General features: G+C 33.3%; 1 protein-coding gene across 4 annotated transcripts in view; it reads left to right on the forward strand.

Moving 5' to 3' along the window:
• LOC120773947 overlaps positions 1-24,558 on the forward strand; it is a 130,973-nt gene that overhangs the window by 33,263 nt on the left and 73,152 nt on the right. Inside the window, exon 1 of one of the 4 annotated variants that reach the window (XM_040103168.1) lies at positions 2,101-2,542. The exons of 2 other annotated variants lie outside the window; for them this stretch is intronic. In XM_040103168.1, the coding sequence (XP_039959102.1) occupies positions 2,417-2,542 (126 nt within the window). In that variant the 5' untranslated portion in view covers positions 2,101-2,416. Of the gene's footprint in view, positions 1-2,100; positions 2,543-9,925; positions 10,110-24,558 lie in introns of those variants that run through there. One more of the 4 variants, XM_040103164.1, reaches the window with a different exon arrangement.

The raw sequence follows: 24,558 nt of genomic DNA on the forward strand, positions 1-24,558 counted from the left end.
ATCTCTATCTCAAAAATGTTGGATGTAATTTATGGACTGTTTTTGAGATTATAACCTCAAAAGAAAAATTGATAACGATTAAAAAGCTTTTATTGGCAACCATTACGAAAAAGTTTGAATTTTGCTTTGCTTGAACTTATTTGGCATTTCGCCAAATTTGAAATAAGCGGCAACCTTCAGTTTTTGGGCTCTGCAGCATTCGGTATTTAAATCGATTATATCGAGCAGTCCTTAACATTGAAATAAATCTACGGTTCAGTCGTGTCGGAAACGGATTTTAAACTAGAAAAATTTAAACTTTTAAACTTTCAGCTAAACTTTTTAGTTTGTCGCTTTTTTTATAACCCATTGTTCAAGACTGCTGAAGATTTTCAGTCAGATGGTAGTCCAAGGAGGTTACAGCGAAACACGCTTTTACTAAGCCAAAACGGAATTTTTGGTATTGGTCTTACTAAATTCTGCACAACAGCTCTAGAATATTGCACTAAATTTCCAGGATTGATCCGAGTAATAGTTCGGAGATACAGCCTTGAGAACATGCTGCGCTTGACGCTAGCGAGGCAATATTTCGCTAGAAATACTCAACACAATCCTCATAAAAGCACACACAGGTTTTGAGATAAAATTCTTACAACTATCTGAAAAATGCTTTGAGAAAATTTTTGCTGAAATCTTCATTTTTTAGTAAAAAATGCCTGCCAAATATTTTTAATTTCGAGCAAGTTCTAAGTTAAGGTTTTAAAATAAAACACGTATTTTTTTCACTTTTTAAGTTGATCCTGTAAGGAGTTATTTTGCCAACGCTGGCTATGCATATTTTTTCGAGATTTTCTTTCCAAAAATTTTAGATTTCTTTGTTTATAGTAACAATAAAAAATTCTAGGAATTTCTAGAGTTTCTGTGTGTCTACTCATCAACATTAAAAAATTCTAAAAATAGATATTTTATTTTTTGGTATGAAAAAGTTTAAAGAAAGGCCTGAAGGAACGCATGGGATCCTCATCCTTAAATTTTTATTTTGGCTTAAAGAACAGTTTGAAAATAATATATAATTTAACTTTGTAGTTGGTTCTGCGAATCATTTTGTTATGGCTATGGTACTAAATACTATTTTAATAAACTATTCAGTGCAGTGATATTATTAGTTATGAATAAAGACGAAAATTTTATTGCCGATATAAGTGTCCAAAGGATTGTACTTGAGTATTAAAATTAGAAAATGTTTGTTAAAATATTTGTTAATGGAAAAAATATTGAATTTTATATTTGTGGCATTTTTAGTGAATATCATATTTTTTCAATTTTGATTATCTTTAGAGATAGATATGTATACTTATATGTATTTCTTTTATAAATTGTTTTACCTGATTATGTAATTGAGATATAAACTATTCTATCTTTTAGGATTGGATCAAACTAGACGCAGTGTGCTGAAATTCACTAAAACCGGTTTACCCCGAACAAAATTTTTTATTTGTTGATATAATGAGTTTCACCATAGCCACAGAATTGTATGCTATATTAACATCATATTTTTGCGGTCATTAGTAAAAAAATATGTTGCATTCTAAATCATGGGAGCGCTTAAATAATTTCACTTCACTCAGGGTGTGAAAAAGGTTGAAACGAATAAGGGAAATGTGAAAACTTTTCTGCTTTATGACATTTTTGAAATACATACAAGTACGAACTGGTAATTCTCCCGCTCAATTATGAAACGAAGAAGAGCAATCTAATTTCGGGTAAAAATCTAATTTCTCTTCTCTTCTTCGTTTCATAATTGGAGATGAAAATGCTTCATCCTGTATATGTCAGATAATAATGTCATAAAAAGTAAAATCAATAAAAAGACAACAATTATATAAAGATACGGTGGGTTTGCTGTTGACAAGTTGACTTAGCAAAAGCTAAAAGAAAACATATTGATGGCTAAACTGAACTAAATTTCCATTCCACCTACTAATTTAAATGTTATTAAGTCTTGAATCACCATGTATGTTTTATTTTTTATTGTTGTGTATTAGATTACTCATATGTAAATACATCATAGCAAACGGCAAGTATTTCCGTTTATTTCCAGTTCAACTATTGTTTAATAACTTCTTGGAAACTTATTCTCTTTAGCGTCATCAAAAACAACAACATTCTATAAACCAGCAGTATGAAATAAAACAACAAAGAAGCAAGTGCATTGTAAGCCAGTGAAAACATAAAAGTTTACCGCCAAATCGATAAGCTTGTAAGATCATTTGTGTATGTGTGTGAATCATACGTCGTCTAATGAAGTGCTAAAGATCGTGCGCCTAAAAATATGCAGTAACACAAATGATCGTGTATAAAAGTGAATTAAAAATACGGCCAAGGAAAATTATTAGTACAGCAAAATTATTTCGTGTTGTGTCGTGAGTGAAACACAATGAACAGCAACGATAAATCGAAAATCAACAACATTTTGAGAACAACAAAGTTTGGAGACGAAGATGTAGCAACCAAGCAATTGCTGAAGAAGCCGAGAAGGGATAGCGGCGCTGATAAAGAAGTGGTGAGTAGGCATTTTTTAAATTTTGTATACAATTTTGATGTACCATATTACTAACAAGTATTGTTGATTGTTGTCATTTATAAGTATTTCTTGAAAGAAATGCTTTTTTAAGCAATAAAAAGTGAAAAATATATATTTGTAAAAATATTTTTTTAAACTTGTTTGTTTTATATTTTTTCAGTTTACATTTTTTTAGTTTAATAAAAATTATTTAAGTTTATTTAGTAGTTTCTACTTTTTTTACAAACAATTTTACTGAATTCGAAAAAATATGAATTAATTCTCTAAACCTGGAAATGAAATAAAAGAAATGACTTTTTTAAGAAATAAAAAGTAAAAATTAAAAATATTTGTTTTATGTACATATATATGTATGTATGTATATGTATATACATACATACATATATTTATATTTTTAAATTTATTTGTTTTTAATTTTTTTAATTTGCAATTATTTTCTTTTTAGTTTTATATAAATTATTTAGTTTTTTTGTTATATATTTTTTTTACAAAAATCTTTAATGATTTTCAAAAAAATTTGCTATAATCAAAACAATTTTCAAAATGATAAAATCTATAAATTTTATGTTTTAATTTATTTGTTTTAATTTTTTTATATCAAAATATTGTTTATGTTTACTGACAATTTTTTTTTAAAGAGTTACAAACGATTTTTCTTTTTAAATATTTTATATTTTTAATTGAATTTGCAATTATTTTCTTTTTTAATTTTATATAAATTATTTAGTTGTTTTTTATTATATTTCTTTTTAAATTATTTTACAGAATTTCAAAAAATATTAATTTTCTAAACCACTTTTCAAAACAAGTTTCTAAATGATAAAACTATAATAATTATATATGTATATATTTAATTTATTCGTTTATATTTATTTAAATTATTTTTTTTTAATAAATAATGTTATTTGTATTACCATTGTTTTTTTTTTTTTTAAAGAGTTAAAAGTAAATATTTAAATTTATTTTTATATAAAATATTTCTTTTTTTATAGTTGCTTATATTTTTACAACAAATTTTGTTAAAAAAATATTAATTTCTCTAATCCCCTTAAAAAATTTCAAAATGCTGAAACTTTAAAATTTGTATTAAAAATGTTTTTATATATTGGTTTTGTAATTTTTTATAAAATATATATTTTTAATGTAATTTTTTTATATGTATTTTATTATGTTAATAAATTCGAAAATATTGTTTTTTTTCTAATCCGCTATTCAAAAAATTTTTTTCAAGTGATATAGATTTAGAAATTTGTTTGACTTTTTTTGGCCAATATTTTTTTTTATTTTAAATTTTGATTTTAATTTTTTTATTTTAAATTTTTTTTGCAATTTTGTTTTTAATAAATTCCAAAATATGCATTTTCTAAAACTCGATTAAAAATGCTATCATCTGCCACAAAATTGTATACAATTTTTTTTATCAAAATATCTACGAGAATTAATACTGACCGACAGCTTTTTTAATTATTGTGAGATCACCTGTCGCTAACGGTTGGTCAATATCGGCAAGCAACGTGTATTTTGCGCTAATTGTTGTAGCGCATTGTTGCAATTCAGCGCTCGTGCGTCTCTCTGAACTAATTTGCAGCCTTCATACTTACATATGTACATACTACATAGCACATAGACGTAGTTATGCAAATGTGAAAAACGCCCATCGCTTATTCACCGATGAAAAAACTCCAGTACGATCTTTCTCGGCTAAGCTGAGAGCTTAGCTCAGTTTGGACCGACGCGAAGTGAACTTGAAAAGTAATAACACGCGCTAAATTGCATACAAAGTGTCTTTACATATATAAATATACATAATATTGAACAAACATATGTACTTACATACATACATAGGTATAGTAGAATAACTCTACAAACCGGATAAAGCAGAAAAACAAATCAATACAAATTAATAAATTTATTCTATAACTTATTACGTACTCGTACGCTCATGAGCACAACAACAAGAACTAACAGCAAGTGCTGCTGCCATGTTCGGTAAGAAGTGCTACTAAAGAATTCTAGCAACAACAATTCAAACATGCGCGGCGAAAAATGAGGCGGTGGCATAAACAGTTAACGTGCGTGCTTTGGAAATCAAATCATCCGCGAAATTTTATGCTAAAAATGTTGGAACTAGCTATGCGATGATGTGAAAAATAACTTTTATGGACACGATTGCAAAAACAACTTGACTGTAACAATAAGCTTAACATTGTCATAAAAAAACAACAAAAATTATTTATTTTTATTAAGCGCTGGTTATTGTTCATAGAAGTTGTAGGTGTTTGGCTACAGTGGAGCCTAAATTAATAATATATTTTAAATATACAAAATTTTTCCAATTTTTTTCTAAATTTTAGTCACAGTAATTTTTTTTTTTAATTTGATGGAATTATTTAAGGAAATTTTTCAAACAAAAACTTTTTTACCGAATAAGAGGCATATTTTTTAACTCAACGCACAGCTTTTGAAATGCGAAAATGGTTGGTACCTCTAAATGGTGTTTAGTCAAGTTTCTGTGTCTCAGCTTTCAACTGTTATTTCGCAAAAAAACTGTTCCATTATCGTATTTATTTAGTAGTTTTTGCCACACTTTATTTATTATATAATTTTTGCTTGAAGAAGACACAAATTCGTAAAAATGTTTATAACACTTATTTATTCTTATTTGCTAACATTTTGAAGTTTTTGTGGCAAATATTATAGCAACAGTGGGCTATTTTAAATTTTCCAATTGTAAAATTCTTCTTTGAAAAGAAATTAATATAGTTTACTAACACAAATCAACAAATTTACAGCAATGTTTTGGTGAAGTAACCAGTGCAACTTGTTAAAAATTACCGTACGACATCAAAAATATTTTTTATTTCTTTCCTGCGTGTAGTTTTCGGAAAATCGGTTTAAAGTGATCTTGACCAATTCTATTTCTCAACAACTTTAAAAAGTAAGTAATGTAATAATGTCTACAACATGTTGAACCGCAACTTTTACTCTCGCAGGAATAGATTTCCTACGGATGGGCGATTTTATTTCAATATTTCGTAAATATGGTAGCTTTAAAAATTATGAAAAATTTTTGAAAAAATTATTTTATTTTTTTTTCACGATATAGTTTGATTACATAGATACATAAGTAACAAACAGGCCGAAAAGTTCATTTTAGACAAAAAGATTTTATCGATATACAATTTTATTGTTCAGTATAGTTGGCATCAGGCAATAAACCAATTATAGCGATTTTCAAAATGATATTGTTTGTGGTTCGCTGGAAAATAAGACCTTGAAGCTGGCCGATTATTTCGTTTTTTTTTTGTTTTTGAGGTTTCAAGCTGAGAAGCGTCTTTGAGAAAAATATTCAAAAAGTGGGCGTGATCGCGCCCTCTAAAATGGAATATGAACTCATATCTCTAAACTACTAAAACTACAGCAACCAAGTTTACCTAGTTCAAATATTACAAGAACTCCTACCGGCAGTGAGAAAATCTAAAAGCGCGATATATCAATAACTACAGGTAAATACGTCAGAGACATTAAATTTTACCCGCGAGATGGTATCAGTGAGCTTTAAAGGAGCCGGGGTCAAAATTGGATTATGGGCGCGGCACCGCCCACTTTTAGGTGAAATCGCATATCTCCGCTGGTATTCTCATTTTACAGTGTCAAAATGGACGTTATCGAACTATAGCCCCGGCTCTTTCTCTTATAAGAAAATTTTAAATACCACTTGAAACTTTCACTTTCCAGTATACAAATCCCGAATGGATTACTATATCAGGATAAAACTTTGCAATAATAGTGCTATCGATGTGTGCCATCTTATGACTAAAAATTTTCTGAATCGAACCAAAACTGTTCAATATCGGTTAATGTTCAGGATATATAACTAAAATTCAGAGAAAATTATTTCTGTTACTTCCCTTACACAAGGTGCGTTCCAAAGTGAATAGGACATTAAAAAACAACAGAACAAATGGTTTTTCGGCAAATCATTTTATTTTATTCAAAATAGTCTGCTTCTGCTTCAATACAGCTTTTGGACGGTCCAAATGCATGTCGGAACGAGTGTCTTAGCTCGTTGGCCGTATGGCCATGAGTATGCCGGTACAAGCCTTTTGAATGGCCTCTAAGTCTCCATAACGCTTTCCTTTCATGGGCAAATGCATTTCTTCGAAAAGGAAGAAGTCGCTCGGTCCCATATCAAGTAAATACAAGGAGTGCTTAATGGTTAAAATGTGATTTTTGGTCAAAAAATCTCTTTAATGATGTCCTTCGAATGTTTGAATCTGAGCAATTTTTGGTCGTCAGTCAATTTGTGCGGAACAAACCATGCACACACCTTTCGTAAGCCCAAATGTTCAGTCAAAATGCGATAAATCGATGTTTTGGAGATGTTCAATTCCATTTACATGAATTTCTTACTGACACTTTAAAGCACCTTGTATACCTAGTATAAAGATTTTCGAACTTCAAGGTGATTTTATAGCGCATATATCGGCCAATATAACTCACATATATAGGTTGTCAAAAAAGTCTTGCGGTATTTTCGCTAGTTGGCGCGGAAAGCGCGTAGTTCTAGTTTTATTCGTCGCATCGGGTCATGCTATACCTTCTTGAAAAGCTCATTTCACCCGCTAACACGTGTTTGATTGATTGTCGTTTCTTTTAAGTCGTTCGTGAGTTATAGCGTCGCAACCATGGAGCAAAATAAAGAGAAAATACGGCATATTTTACATTACTACTACGATAAAGGCAAAAATGCATCTCAAGCCGCCAATAAAATTTGTGCAGTTTATGGAACGATGGTTTCAACGTTTTCGTTCTGGTATAGAGGTGGTCGAAGATGCGCCACGCTCCGGAATACCTGTCGTCGAAAATTGCGATAAAATCGCTGAATTGGTCGAAAGAGACCGGCGTAGTAGCAGCCGTAGCATCGGTCAAGAGCTGGGCATGAGTCATCAAAAATTCATTTCAATTTCAATAAAAATAAAAAAATTCAATAAAAATACCGCAAGACTTTTTTGACAAACCATTATATTAATTATCTTAATACAATTGAGATACCATGTTTTCTTATAACGGAGCATATTGTGCTTAGAATGTATAAAATTGGGTATACACTCGCACTAGACCCCATATAACAAACAAGCCTTAAGGGGGGGATACCTCTAGTACCGTCCAAAAAGAAAATTTTTTCCGTTTTTATTATGGGAGAATACAAACTGATCACATCCGATTTTTTTGCATATATATTAAGAGGTATTATTGAACTACAAAATAAAAATTGTTTTATGTAAAAAAATGGCGGAAATATCAACGATCCCGCTGATTGACATTTTTTACGACCGTCAACTTTGTGGCTAGGCTTCTTATCTGAAACGAAAAAAGGTAATTTTTTTAGTCAGGAGCTATTATCAAGTGTATAGTAGAGGGGTTTTAAGAATTTCAAAAAATTATCGATGTAAACTGCATCTGTGTGTTTCGACATCAAATTAGTTAAACAAATTAAATAGTCAAAATGTAATTTTTTCGGAAAAGCGCACTTAAGTATAAAGTTGTCTATAAAATACGCTTTTAGTTTAAAAATCGAAAAATCGGTTAAATTTTGACGACCGGATAAAAAAGTTAATTTCGAGGCAGCGAGTCTCAAAGATTTGGTACTATACAGTCGCTGCATGAAGTGGAGTGGTTCTGGGGCCTACTTCTTCGAAAATATTCGGAGAAGGCCAATGAAACTTCGGATCTATAGTTTTTGATTACTATTTCAATTGCCTAAAAGAAAATTTTTGTTTGAAAATTCTAAATCCCCCTTAAGTACCTGACTGTCGTCCTCTGGCTTTATTCCATGCAAGTTGCAAGAGTAATAAACGTTCGGTTATACCCGAACTTAGTTCTGCTTTATTTGTTAAATATTAAGTTCACGAAGCTGATTTGGGTCGCTCAGTTTGTAATATAATAGCCAAATGCTAAAATGGTCCAATAAAGATGGTGTCGACAAGTGCACTAGCTCGTTAAGAAGAAATGGATGTGTACAAAATTTCAGAGCGATATCTCGAAAACTGAGGGATTATTTCTCTTATAAGCCTACAGACAGATGGACAGATAGACATGAATGCTAAATCAACTCACTTCGCCACGCTTATCATTTATTGGTATATTTTATAGGATCTACGACGCTTCCCACTGGGTCTTGCAGACTATGTGGCAAACTTATTGTAGAGTATAGTTATTGATTTTCTAGTAAGTAAGAATATGTATGTAACCCACTAAGCCACAGCTCTAGAAATTATACATATACCATTTTCTGATTGTTTTCAATTTCAATCTATATACATCTGGATTTTGTTCACTTCGAGGGGTTTTTTATTTCATTAATTTTTCTACCTTCTTATAAAATTCCTTATTTCTTGCTACGAGAGTTGCGTTCTTTATTTTAATTAATTTTTATTCTACTTTTAATAAATTCATAATGACGAGAGAAATGCGCCAAGATTACATCATAACATACTGGTACTCGCAAAAAAATTACAAAAAAAATATGTTTAATTAATTGAGTTGTATATTACTCATACAAGCCCACTGTTTACCCATTTCATTGCTTTTGCGTTCGTAAATGGTGCCGGCAGCTATTCCGCTAATAATATTCTAAAATATTGTGTAAAACGCGCACCCATTGAAGAAGCAAGGCTGAGAAGCTTTTAGCTTAATGATAATAAATACCAGCAAATAATATACAACTCGCTAAACAATTACTATGATTGCTAAAAAAGAGTTAAAAGCAAAATAAACACATATTTACATACACTGGTGAGAGACGACGAAGCAAAACAAAAACGGCGAAAGCTCCACCACGCCACATGGATTGATAACAGGTGAATAGCTGAACGCACACACACACAAATACAAGTAAAAAACTGAGCGAAGCTTTTGAGAAAATGCCAAAGAAGGGGCTAGTGGTAGGTAGTTGAGCGCTTACGGCAAAGAAAATGCAAAGCTTTTTCCCCAAAGCACGCGCTTGCTGAGAGCGCATGAGCGGGAGAGTGAAAACGCGCTAGCACCACAAACCGTTAGCGCCACTTGGGAGTTGTTGCTAATTGTACACTTTGTTGGCAAAATTGAAGTTTGTTGCTAAAGTTTTTTGTTTGGCACGGCCGCTGAGCGCCGCCCGACTATGTTGCACTGGCGCGCTGCACTGCGCCATGCGCTCGGCTAGACACTTTGGGGTGTTGCTGCCGTGCTCAGCTTGTTGTGGTGCACAAATCGTAGCAGATTGTTGAGGTACGCGCGCGCAAAACGCGCAAAGTCGCAACCAAGTCGCACTTGTGTACGCTTTTCACAAATCATTTTCCATTACGACGCGCTTCGAAATAGCCGCGGACGCGCGCATCATCGCCACCCGAATCGCTTGCCTGCAATATGCCACATTCATTCGCATACGGCTAGAGAAAATCGTCAATAAACGACGGACAGCGGAAGCCACTCGTGTGAACGGTGTTCTTTTTTTGTTGTTGCTGGCGGGCGGATAATCGCTTTGGGGTGGTGTATGGCGTAAAATGTAAGAATTGTGAATCAGTTGGTCACACAACGACGCGCGTTCAAGTTGTCAACGCGTACACACACTTGAGCACATACAACGGGACAAATATTTGACTTTGTCTATTTGATTTGACGTTGCCAAACTGCTAGATAACATTTTAGTTTTCGGTTTCGGTTTCATTCTCGTTTAGTTGTGTGAGCATAAAGTTTGTGAAAAGTGAGCAAAAAGTTTCCTGTTCTTGGTGTCAGTGCAAATGTGTGCGCTTGTCTGCAAGTAGTTGCAAGTTTTTTGTATTTGCCGTTCAATTGACAGTACAGTGTTGTAGTTTTGTGCGTATGTAACGGTTGTTAGATGGAATTTTTTTTTAATTGTGCGGTGTATTTGCTGTGTGCTAATTAATTTCATGCCGCCGATGAAAACTGGGAACCAAGTACTGAATTTTAATTTAAAATGACCAATATGAATAATAAAAAAATTAATAAATAATAATTTTAATTAATTGAAAAATAATTATAATAATAAATAATTGATAATTATAATTAAAGTGACAAGTAAGACAGACTATCTATATTTAATGAGCTAATTCTGAGCAATTTGAGGTTATGAATTTGCATGAGTACACAAGTAGCTGTGAAGCCTTATTTCTCATCTCTATTTTTTTTTCTAAAATTTTGTTTTTTATTATTGGACAAAAAAAAGGAATATGAGCTTTTTCTAAGACTACCAAAAAGACTGGTAGTTATATGTTACAGTGGTGCGATATGAAAAATACTTTAACAGTTTGTAACAATGCTTGAAATATAATATACGCCAAATTTCGTTAAGATATCTTGTCAATTATAAGAGTTCGGTCAGTTTGTATGGCAGTTATATGCTATAGTTTTCCGATCTGAACAATGTATTCGAACATTGTAGAGATACCTTTCATAATAATTTATGCCAAATTTCGTGAAGCCACCTAGTGCAATAAAAAAAGTTTATCATAAAGAGACCTGATTTTGATCGTCTGGTTTTTCTAGCAGCTATACAGAATAGACTGATCAGAACAATTTCTTCAGAGATTATAATGTTGTCTTCAATAAAAGAGTTTCACGTACAAGGACTTCTGTTTAAGCTGTCAGTTTGTATCCTACGTGTTATAAGTGTCCGTTATAGCCGGTTCAGCAGCTTCTTGCTATCGAAAAGACGTGTGCAAAATTTCAGATCTATATCTCGAAAACCCGCGAACATGATGCACATGCCCTAATCAATTATATATACATAAGGATTGGGTAGTCAATAAAATCTTTTCTTATTTCTAATCAAGCTTCAACTTATTTTTTGTATATATAATGAACTTTAATTAACTAAATATGTACCACTTTGGTCGACAACTTTTTGCCATTTTTCCGCTAGAGACATTATTCCCAGTGTAAAACTTTTCTGCTTACTCGGCGAAAAACTGCGACAAGTAATTTTCACAGGTTTCTTTTGAAGCCAACATAACGCCATTAAGGGGGTTCTGCATTGACCGAAACAAATGATAGGTCGATGGTGCAAGGTCAGGGCTACATATATGGTGGATGTATCAAAGCTTCCCAGCCAATCTCTCCAAGTTTTTGCCGAGTCATCAAAAATGTGTGTGGTCTAGCGTTGCTCTGATGGAAGACGAAGTCCTTTCTGTTGATCAGTTCTGAACGTTTTTTCGATTGCTTGCTTCAATTTCATCAATTGTTGACAGTAAATTCTAGAATCAATCGTACGACCAGGCTGAAGCAGCTCATAGTGGATGATTCCTTTCTAATCCCCTCAAACACTCAGCATAACCTTTCGAGTTGTCAATCCTGGCTTTGCGACCATGTGTTGAGCTTCAACGTGCTTGGACCATGATCCTTTTCGCACATTATTGTCATATTTGATTCACTTTTCGTCTCCTGTTACCATTCCTTTCAGAAATTATTCGATTTCATTTCGTTTCAGCAAAGAATCGAGAATGTTAATTCGGTCCATTAAATTTTTCACAGACGATTCATGTGATACCAAAGCATCGAGCTTCTTTTTGTAGCCAGCCTTTTTTATGGTGCATAGCGATGTCATGGCTGCTTATGTGACAGTGCTGGTCAATCTTTTTCATAACTTCATCGACTTTTTCAAAGATAGGTCGACCAGAGCGAGGTGTATCTTTCACATCGAAATATCCAGAACGGAAGCGAGCGAACCATTGTTGTGCCACACGAACTGATATAAGTATGTAGGATTGTCTCCGTAAACTTCACAAATTTCATTGGTGGAAATTTTTAAACAAAAATTTCAAAATATAGCGAATTTCTTCAATATTTTCACTCATTTTTGAACAGCTGTAACACTTTTTTTCAACTTCCCCGAATTTAATACTTTTTTTTGGTTAAATGAAGCCTAAATTCTCACCTTTCCAACACTACTACTACTACGACTACCAAATATATGTATATATACTTGATAGATCCTTATGGGTGTTACAAACTTCGTTACAAACTTAGCATACCCTGTTCAGGGTATAAAAATTGTGATTCAATAGTTTTATAATTCATTTCAATTTTTACCACATACCACCGATCTAAAATAAAAAACATGATTAAAAAATATATTTTATTCAATGTTAAAGCTTTTGATTATATAAGTTTGCATGCCTTTGTTATGCACCCTTCAATCAACAATACTGCTTAGAAGTCAGGGGTTTTCTATACAATTTTCTAAAATCAGATTTCAACGTGTTATTGCGCGATCTAATACTAAGCGGCTCAAGTTATTGATATGGAATATTAGCATAAAGCATGACAAGTTTTCCACATTTTTATCAATAAATCCTAACCAATTAGCGTTTATTAGACCATAATTTAGTGTATTTGACGTTAAATGCACTAGTTTTCTTAATTTATACCCTATAACCTGCAAGGTTGTTTTCCTGTTCAGGTATTCTGATTTCAATTTCAAAAGTTAGTTCTAATAACAAATCAAATCGACCAATCACGCGATATTTCTGCATATATAAATATACAATTAGCCTTGCATTAATTGAGTTATTATAATGGTATTTATTTTGTTATTATCTTATGAGATTGTTGGGTCTAAAGTAAATGGCAGTTGGCTTGGTTATCATACCAATAAGGAGTTTTTAAGGCGTGTAATAATCATAAGTTGTTAATTTTTTTATTAAAATATTTGGTTTAGCTTTTAGTGAAAGAAGTGTTCCTCTCTGATAAAAGTTATTGTTTGGTTTAAAAATATATTATATGTATTTGGTATGAAAATTTGGGTAAAATTTTTAAAATTAATCGGAACACAACTAAGTTCTCGCTGTTTTTTTTAGTGAAAATGCAATTTTAATGTACGAAACTGGTTACAAATGAATTATTCGACGTATTGCCCATCGCTAGTCATAGCTTTTTCCCAACTTTCTGGCAAAGCTCGAATAGCATTACGTTAAAACTGTTCACCTCGTGTTGCTATCCGAGAATAAAGCTAAAGCTTTCGATGTCTTCTTGTGAGTGGTGCTGTTTCAGAGCCAGAGCATGTGCCATCGAATGGAAAAAATAATGATCGAACAGTGCAATATAGCGGGTGAGCTAGGACTTCCCATTTAAGCGTTTTCAGTTAGGATTTAACGGGGATTGCAACGAGAGGCCAAGCGTTATCACAAATCACTTTTTTGTGCCTCACCTGGTATTAAAATCATTATGAACCCAAACTCCGTTTCTGAATCCTTACCGGCGTTTGTAGTCGCTCTGAAATGGCTTGGTGGGTCACAGCCAATGCTGAGGTAAGCTCTTCTTGCATTTGACACGGATCCTCATCAAGTAACGTCTCCAATTCACCGTCTTCAAAGGTTTTTGGCCGTCCTTCACGCGGACGTTCGTTAACATTGAAAACACCGTCTCTGATGCGACGAAACCAATCACTGCTCGTTGTTTTACTTGAAACAGCTCCGTTAAATTTTTTGGTGTACCCGATGTGCATCAGCAGTCGATTTCTTTGACTAAGAGAAGAAAATGAATATTTCCCGCAAATGACGATTATTTGCTAAAAAATATGGCATATTTTCACAACTAAAAGTAGCCACACAAACAAAGTAACTAATATCAAAATCGATCATCACTAACTGGTGGATTCTTATATTGACAAACAGCACGAACTTAGTTGCGCATCTAAAATATTTTTTTTTTCTCATAATTTCTTTTTAGCTTCCAAATTTACATCGCCTACGCAGTATAACAGTAATATATATATATATATAGGCTTTTAAAATCGTTAGTATTAGAAATTGTATTCTCATAGACCTTAATAGCGGAAAGCATAAGGACTCAGATCGAAATGTTACTTTTTTTCATTCGTTTGTATTTAACAGATGAGGGTTTTGACGAATATATCTCTTAGTAATGACGGATTTTTTTATATTTGTCGATCTCATCACATTGTTTTTTTAACCTAAAGGCTTTTATAGACGAGGTTGGTACTTCTATAATAGGTGTCGTATTCTTACACCTTTAAATCATAACCGAAAATAATTAAAATATTTTGTTCATTCACCTGTTCTGAAGTTTAGCTACTTTGCACAGCCACACTAATTTGAAGTAACTGATAGTAAACGATGAAAAAATATTTGTTTAAAATTGAATTCGAATTATTTTGAAATTTCTGCCACTCTTAATCTATGTAAAAATAATATATATGAATGAATGAATCCTGAAATATGCTAATTCCAAACATGTTAATATATAAAAATATTTTAATAAATGAAAAAAAAAAAAAAAATAATAGAGATCATGCTCAAATATTAAAAAGCATAAAAATATACAAATCCAGAACCAAAAACAATTTCACACGCACTAAATCATAAAAAAATGTAAGTCAAAACTTTGCACCCTTTTTCAGAGCAAAACAAAAGAAGCAACCAAATAAACATTTATTAAGTTAAAAACTACAAGCATTGTAACCTACGCTAACCTAATAAAAAAGTATATAACTAAATATAAAGCCACAGCATAACAATAAACATAAAACAACGAAACATAAAAACGACAATTAACTAACTAAAAGTAATGCGAGAATTTGTTTATAAAAAAATTTCAGTCAGATAAAAAGTGAAATTACACCTTTTTAAGCACCGACTGCGAACTGCCAGCATTATCGTCATTATCATCAGCTATCGACAGCAATTTCAGCGACATTGACATTCCCGACTTTAACAATATGTAGTTTGGGGCAAAAACAGCAATAACAAAGCAACAATTGCAGCAATTAGTTGACACAATGGTGGCGTCCGAGCGCACGACGGCGAAATAAACAAATTAATTTCTATGCATATCCGCAGTATTGACTCAATAACGCTATTGTTGTTCTTATTATTAAATAGCAAACGAGTTAAGTTAGTTGCACTTTAGAACCGCAATTTGTGGTGAGGGAAAAATCATACATTTCTTCAACGAAAATAACTACAAATTCAAATATATATTTTTTTAATTATTTATAAAAAAATAATTTAAAAATAATAATATTATAATAATCAAATAAAAAAAATTTGTTTTCATTAAAAAGTAATAAATAGTTTAAAAAAATTTTAAAAATAATAAAACATAATTAAATAAATTTTTTTTCATATTTTATTATTATTTTTAACTATTTATTATTATTATTTTTAACCTTTTTTTATTAATTTTTATTAATTAAATTTCTTATTTTTAAATAATAAATAATAAATAAAAATAAAAACATTATAAAAAATAATTTATTTTTTTAGTTTTAAAAAATATTTTATATAATTATATAATAAAAGTTTTATTTAATTTTTATTGTTTTTAAGAATATTTTTTATAATTGTTATTAAAAACTATTTATTAAATTCTTATTAAAAAAATAATAACTTTTTTCCACGCTCGCAAACTTTTCCATTATATTTTCAAAATTTGATGCTAAGCATTTTTCCGTTTTTGGTAATTTATTTTTGTTGTGTTTTTTTGCTTGCATTAAATTTATGCACACAGCAAGTGAATTGTTGATTTCGCGCTAGCTGTTTCCCGCGCGAAAATCGTCAAAACGGCAAATGGCACGTACATATGTATATGTCTGCATACATATGTACATACACCTAGACGTATCACAAATGAATAGTTTAGGTTCCCACATTATTTGTCCACCCATGCACACGAAATTTGAAAAATGCGCTACAGACATACGAACACACTTCACTGTTGTACATATTAATGCACATGCATATGTATCTACATACACAAATATTGGACCCAATCAGCCTTTTTGTGGCTTGAGAGAATTTTCGCTTTACTAATTACCGAGCGATAATTAAAGATATGCATGCATTTTGAAATTGATTTTCCGCCTTTGCACAAATACTTCCTAAAATCTTACAAAAATCTTTCCTTAAGTGAAGCAGAGAGTTGATAAGGGTTTCATTGTACTTCAATTAATTCTCTAAGTTACCTCCTTATGATTATCTATGTTTAGTCGTCTACTCAGGACCGTATTCTAAGGTAGCATGTGGATAAGATGGTTAGTGTATCGGTTCCTTGTATAACTTTTTTATGTAAAATTAGCGCGTGACTGTTAAAGAACCGAGAGCGATATGTTATCTTGATTTTGATTTTGAAAGCATTGGGTTGATATCTGTACGGTATATAAGGTGTAAGGAATTAACAGTAATAAATTATTATTCATTTGAAGTTTATTAAAGAATTAACTCTAATTAATAGGTTACTAGGGAATTACAAAAGCATTTAAGTGGACTGCTCTCCTCTAGAGCTTACACCAAACCTATCATCACATTATCATAACTATTATATCCATTAGGGTGTCCGATATTTACCAAATTGATTATTTTTGACGAGACGCCCCCTAAACTTTTAGTTTTACATCTAAAAACAAATATCAGACCATAAAAAGCGCTTAATTTTCATAATAAACATTGCCCCAAACACGATACATTTCCCATTGAAATTACATGGGATTTTGCCACTTTTTACGAATATTTTGTTTTCTCTGGTGCTTTCTCCTTTGTAGGAATAAAAAGGTCATATTCTTGTACAGAATTGAATGCTCTACAAAAAAAGTCTTGACAATTTTTTGATATACTCACTCCTTTAAAAGTTATTGAAGGTTAAAATTAACTTCTGGGTAATATGCAAAAATAACTAAGGAATGTTTAATAAAGGAAATCTGATGTACTCAAATGGTTTAAATTTGATTTGATTTGCAAATTTTTCTTATTTTTTATCCTAAAACTATAGGCATAATATATTTTTTAGAATAAACAATTGAATTTTACAAAAAAAAATTTCAATATGCCGTAAAAGTTCGAAAATTCCAGAAATTACCCAGAAGTTAACTTTGACCTTAAATAACTTTTAAAGGAGTGAGTATATCGAAAAATTGTCAAGACTTTTTTTGTAGAGCATTCAATTCTATACAAGAATATGACTTTTTTATTCCTACAAACGAAAAAGTTCCAAAGAAAAAAAAATATTCGTAAAAAGTGGCAAAATCCCATGTAATTTCAATGGGAAATGTATCGTGTTTGGGGCAAGGTTTATTATGAAAATTAAGCGCTTTTTATGGTCTGATATTTTTTTTTAGATGGAAAACTAAAAGTTTAGGGGGCATCTCGTCAAAAATAATCAATTTGGTAAATAACGGACACCCTAATATCCATATTGCGCATGATTCCTTGAGAAATTTGCCAATTGATAACACTTCGATTAGAGCTAGAGTTTTTTGCTTCGGCTCGATTTTTATTAAAGGTCATTAGTACAATATAAAACTGGTTATAAGGATGTTGGACATCTCTTTCTTGCTGTGGCAGTAGGTATTTATTTGCCCTATTTAGTGAAACCTGAATCCAACTTTTCTAACCTTAATTGATTTTTAACACTTCTTTCCTGAAAATCCTTTTTCTTAACAACGAAATGGATATTTTGTGAAATGTTTTATGATTAAATGACATTGTACAGATACGACGAATTTGCGATCGTGCTAATATTATTGAAATTCATACTCTAAATAGTACGTATTGATCTGCGATAGTTATATATCATAAGTAATATTGGCCGTGATATCAGTAACTTGTGACCTTTGGTGAAGAAATTTATAATATTGAACAAAAAAATAAGAAAATCGAAAATTGTATTATATATAGCATAGCCTTCTGAGTGATATTAATAACATTTCAAAGTAGAGTACATATCTCCGACGACCATTAGTTAAATTATATTGGAAGATTTAAACCTACAGACGCTGTCCGAAATTATTTTTTTGAAATTTGCAAAAATGTGCAAATATTTTTTACTGTATCACTTCTCGCTTAATAAATTTAAAAAATATTAACGGTTCCATCAATTCCAGTTTCCGCTTGGTCTAAAGCAGGGTGGGAATTTTTTAATTACAAAGTTTGAGTGTAAAATTTCGAATTTTGATTTTAATTCCAAAACCGAAATTAAATATTGAAATTTTAATTTTTTAATCCAAAAAATTGGAAATTTAAATAGAAATAATATTTAAATTTTTTTTATTTGAAAGTGGTTAAACGATGTTGATAATTTAAAATAATTTTTTAACCGTCTAATACTCTTGCACCATTTTGGAAAGCTGATGAGTTAGCAAGGAAAGGCACCCTAGACCCGCTATCGGTAAAATGGGAGCGGGTCGACACTCCCGTATCCTTTTGTGTTAAAATACTAGACAGCTTGGCTTCGCGGAAGCTTGGCCAGAGCTAGGTCACCATTGGTACATGCGCTGTCGCAAAATCCTTTTGGCCCAGATCGCACGCAAGAGATCTAGTGATCTCTATGCCCTCAGTAAGGCTAGCCTATTCCTAATTGTAAAGCTTTTAACAGTCCCTTGCTCTATTGTATTCCATGCTCATCTTACCGGACGTCATGTGCAGGAGCTGTAAGGAAGAATATGAGGTGGAAACAACTCAACACTTCCTTCTTGACTGTCCCACTTTTGGGATTGCATACTTTTGGACGTCCTACCGTGCTGGCGGGAGTGAAAATGAAACGTCTATGCAAATTTGTATTGTCTACTAAGCGTTTTGCTAATTTATAAGTTCGACCACAGGAGTTCTTTTCTATGGCTTCGCAAAGGACTACATATAGCAGTCCACGTGCGATCCTTGATCAGCCATTTAACCTAACCTAACATGTTGCTACAGAGTGTATTGGTTTTCTTCACCTAAAGATCGTTTGTATCACCTTAAAATAATCGAGTCATTATATCTGACTATTTCAAAGTGGACATGGCTCCGCTCCCTAAAGGTCTTAATGTACATATTAAACACATCTTTACTCTTTGTGAAAATGGGTAGAATCAGATAATAACTAGGCCCACTTTCCACAGAACGGTGTTCAAAACCACCAAAAAGAGCCACAAGCATTAACTTTCAAAACCATGACGGTAAGAACGTGTTTTATAGGAGCAGTGATAAAAGCTATATAATGGCCGTGGTACCGCTCACCTTTAGGGGAAATCCTCTAACTTTTCTTTACCTATGAAAATTGAATGATAATCACGCCAACTTCCCATAGAACAAAATTATTTAAATATGACCTGCAAATGAATTTACAGAAACTAAGGGAACTGGCTGCTTAGGCCTTCGTCACAAACAAATTTTTAAATTCCCTCAGATTTATTCATTTTATAGTATACATATCGAACATCAATTAAGTTATCAGAATAAAATTGTGCACAAATAATGCCCTCAAGGTTTTTAATCTTCCATCTGAAAAGTGTTGAAATCGATCTATAACTTGTGTCAAAAATGAGTAAAATCAGTTCTTTCCGTAGCTGCCGTATATCTAACGTACTTAAATATTTTCGAACTTCGGTTGCGCTTTACACCGCATCTGTCTGTCAGTAGTAAGAAATCTTAAGGTATTGTCTTGCCTTAAATGGATGAGATCACAACGGTACTTTCACTAGTTTAATATGAAATTTTACCAACATCTGAAGCAGTTTCCCGGACTTTGATCCTTGCAAGTCGCGAGAGTATGAAATGTTCAATTACAATAATATTCAGCAATTAAGATCAAAATTTTAAAATTTTTGTTTTTAATTCGATTTTTGGGATTAAAAATTTTAATTTTTTAATTGGGATAGAAAAATTTAAAAATTATTTTTACTAAGCTTTTTGGTATTTTGCAAAGTAAAAAAAATTAATTTTCTTATTAATTCATTATTTGCAACCCTGTCCTCAGGTCATGCATATATTGCAGACAATTTGTCAAAAATCGATTTAAGACCCAAAAGTGTGAACTCATAAGCCAGTGTTGGAAAGATTAGTGCCAAGAAAGAGTTATATTCAGCGGATTTTTAAAAAAATATTTTTTAAAGTATAATAAATAGACTGTGAATAATTGCTAATTGGGTATTTAAAATTTACACAAAGCTGGTAATATATTTGCATAACACATATATACATACATACGTATATGTAATTTTAAGCATGCTTGTAATCACATGCATACAAACAAACATATATTGACAACCAACATATAATAGTACCGATCGGTACTTCCAGATACGTACAATTAGGCTGTTTGTGCAACACTCTCACCGCCACACCATCATATGCAGCGCCACCGCCGCCACCAACAACGACTCTTCCAGCACCGCTTGCCGCCGCCGCACAGATTGTGGCATTTGCGCGAGCGTGTTGCTGGTGGTCGCTGCTGGCGATTGGCGTGACGCTTGCCTCCATGACTTTTTTGGCGTTTTGACGCGCCGCGCCGCCACGCCGCCGTATTACTGCCGGCAGAACGCGGCCTGGTGTTGGCCATCGTTATTCACCTTTACCGCGCATTTGTGCAAAGTGCGAGCGCGACTAGACGCTGGCCAAGCGCAGGCAGCTTATAAATTGTATTAGATTTCGGGCTCTACACTGTTTATTTCACAGTTAAGCCAGTGGCTACATACATGCTGCGTTATATGTGTGTTTTACTCTGGAAGGCAAGGTACCTAGTCGGTAGGATTTTTGGACGTTTGTTGTATTTTTTTCGAAACTTTAGATTGGATTTCATTTTTGGTGTGAACCACCGCCACTGTAAGCAACCTAAATGAAATTCTTTACCCAATTTGGTAAAACTTTTTTTTCAATTTTTTTTTCTATTAAACTGGTCATCGCTTCGCACGTAAGTAGAGAGCGTTTGTTCATATGTGTTTTTTTATATTTTTTATTTTTTATTTTACATTTTTTTTGGAAATTTTGGATTTTGTACCGAGAGTGTTGTTACTGTTGTTGGCGGTGTTGGTGTTGCGGTTGCGGTTATGAGCTCACGCCTCATTTGCAGTCGACAATCGAGTTGTTTGTTGGCCCGTTTGTCTATCTAGCTATATGTCTGTTTGTCTGTCCGACAGCTGACATGAAACTTCAGCGCACACGCTCAAGCCAACACTGCACGTTATAACGTTATTTGTGTTCACAAAATAGAGTTGTTGTTGTGGTTTCACTGTGCGCGCGCACACTGCACAATGACAAGGTGAGGTTGAAATGCCAATTTTGTTTGGTCACAAATGTTGATAGACGTATAATTTTAACTGTTTCGCATTAATTAAATAATCTACAACTGTCATTTGTTAAGGCGAACAAAAATAAGATGAAGAAGAAAAAACATTTAAGTCCGATTGGCCGAATTTTGAAAGTAAAATTCTTTGGCTTCAACTTACATATGTATATTTATATATATGAGTGCATATACATATATACAGGTCACTTGTATGTACATATGTATATCCTTAAAATTCGCTTACACCTGTTTGTCAGCCACACATTTTGTGCGTTCTCATATTTAGTCAAGCAACCGCCGAAAATTTATACACGCATTCATACCCGCACACAAACACACACGCTTCGAATCGCAACTACAATGCATACTAACATACATACGCTTACATATAATGTACAATATTACATGTTTATACAAATATATTTTGCCTTCCTGTAAGCACCTTTGCCGGCTTGTTTAATTTGCATTTGTGATAGGCGTGCACACCTCATTTGGCAAGTCAAATGCCTTTCAAATCGACATTTATTATCAACCGAAAAATTTGCGCAATAAAAAAGCACTGCTTGCTGGTTGCGTGTAGCAAATGGTCAGTTTTGGCATTCCAAAAGAATTATTTAATAGAATTTATGTGTGTGTCCAGCCAGAAGGAGTAGTTTTGTATCTTTGGCCGTTAAACAAAAAGCCGCCAAACAAAATAATTCTTTTTTTTACTATTTTGCATACGTGAAGATGTATGTTTCTACTTACGTCTACACTCCGTTTCACATGAGTCGTTGCTTGCTTGGCATCGGGCTTCAACTTACACGCTTCGTTACACCCTGAAAATTCGAAGATATTGAAATTCAATAAAATTGCGGAAGATATGTATGTACATCATATACAACACCCGAGGCCGCCATAACCGAGCGAACAAATAGTTGCAATTTAGTGGCACGTGTGTGCGATTTCATTCGTTTTTTCTAACTGCTATATTTAATATTTTAGATATTGTAGTTCCACAAAATCATTTGAAAATGGCTTAAAATCAACTAAGAGTTTTTAACATATATCCTCTATCGTTCCAACACATAATAACCTTCTGTAGTTAAAGTTAAGTTTAGTTCATGACTTTTTCGGGGAATTTACAATGTACATATGTTAGGCACATTTTCATCCTCTTCTTGAGTGACGATGCTTTATTACGTTAGATCAGTTTATAGCCCTTAAGGTTAAGTTAGGTTAGGTTAGATGGCTGATCTAAAGAGATCGCATATGGACTGCCATACGAGTCTTTTGTGAAAACATAGAAGAGAAAAACTCCTTTGTTCGAACTTATAAATTAGTAAACCCTTAGTAGCACAAATTTGCACAGGCGTTTAATTTCCATTTCCGCCAGCTCGGTAGGATGTCCAAAGGTATAAGTATCTCAAGTATTTAAGTTATGACTTGCCATACGCGGGTCAGTCAAGAAGGAAGTGTTAAGTTGAGTTACAACTTCTGCAAATGACGTCTGGTAAGATTCCCAACCTTACAGCGTCGACGCCAATGGACAATAACCCGAGGCAAGGAGATCACAATCTCTTGTAATCCATCTTGAGCCAAAAGGCTTTTGCGACAGCGCATATACCGATGGTCTGATCCGACCCGCTCCTATTCTACCGATAACTCATCAGGGGTGCCTTTCCTTGCTAGCTCAGCAGCTTTGCAATTTTCCGCTTTGGCGTGGCACTCATAACAGTCTTAACTCAAAGACACTAGATGCTATTGACCAACCCTGAACTTACTGTTAATGAGTTCAAGGCTGGCACTTCCGCTCTGTTATCTGAGTGAATGATCACTTCTCTGAAGGAGGCTGCACTCTGGAGCAGCAGATCTACGGTTGCAATCTAAAATACTGCAATAGTCAGGAAGTCTGAAGTAGAAGTTGATAGAGAGCTCACTTCCGCAGCCATACACCTTCCGACTATATCTACGGGCAATATGTGCAAGATGGTGTTAAGTGCCATGGTTAGAGTAGACCTTAAGGCACCACACATGCTGATGAGCGCCGCCCGTTGAAAGCTCTCTAGCTTCTTTGCAAGTGTGGTCTCTTCTAGAGCCCTCCACCACATAAAGACTCCATAGAACACAATGGGCTAGACTATGGTGACGTAGTGTCAGAGGACCACCTTTTGCAAATAGCTCCTCTACAGCAGTCACGGCAATCAATGTCATTCTCTCTCTTCCATAAAAGCTTCCTATCTAGAATGAGCTCTAGATATTTCACTGTATCCACCGGTTGCAGAAGGATGTTTTTCATTTGCGGCAGTGATGCCACCGGAATCTTAGATCTTCTAGTAAATAAAATCAACTCGGTTTTTGGATTGATGGCGAGACCAATTCCGACTGTCCAATTTGTTACGACGCTGAGATATCCCTGAGTCAACTCGTACACGGTACTGAGGAACTTTCTTTTGACCATAAGCGCTACATTGGGGAACCTGGCTAAATCGACTCAGTTTGTCTCACTGATAACTTACATAGTGCATCGTTTGTCTGGAAACAATAGGACTGAGTCGATTTAAAAAAATGTATTGAACCAATCGTTACAATTCTTTAAAAACTAACAGAATAGGCTCCTTCTTCGTCGATGCAGCGCTGCCAGCGCAATTTCCAAGCATTAAAGGCATCAGGAAAGGCATACTCCGAAATAGCCTTGAGAGCCGAGGTGCATGCTGCTTGGATCCTCTCTGTCATTTCAAAATGCTTGCCTTTCATCGGTCTTTTCAGTCAAGGAAACAAAAAAAGTTCGCGGGGCTACATCTGGGCTGCAGGCAGCTGCGGAAGCGTTGACATCCCGTCCTTGGTTAGGTAGCTGCGATGTCTTGTCGGACCCGATTGACCTTTCGTTTGAGCCTCTTGAGGACTTCCACGTCAAACTTTGACGGTTTGTTCAGGAGAAACGATGCCTCTGATGTCAA

This window comes from Bactrocera tryoni, chromosome 4 (assembly GCF_016617805.1).
Source record: "Bactrocera tryoni isolate S06 chromosome 4, CSIRO_BtryS06_freeze2, whole genome shotgun sequence".
In the NCBI taxonomy this organism is placed as follows: domain Eukaryota; kingdom Metazoa; phylum Arthropoda; class Insecta; order Diptera; family Tephritidae; genus Bactrocera; species Bactrocera tryoni.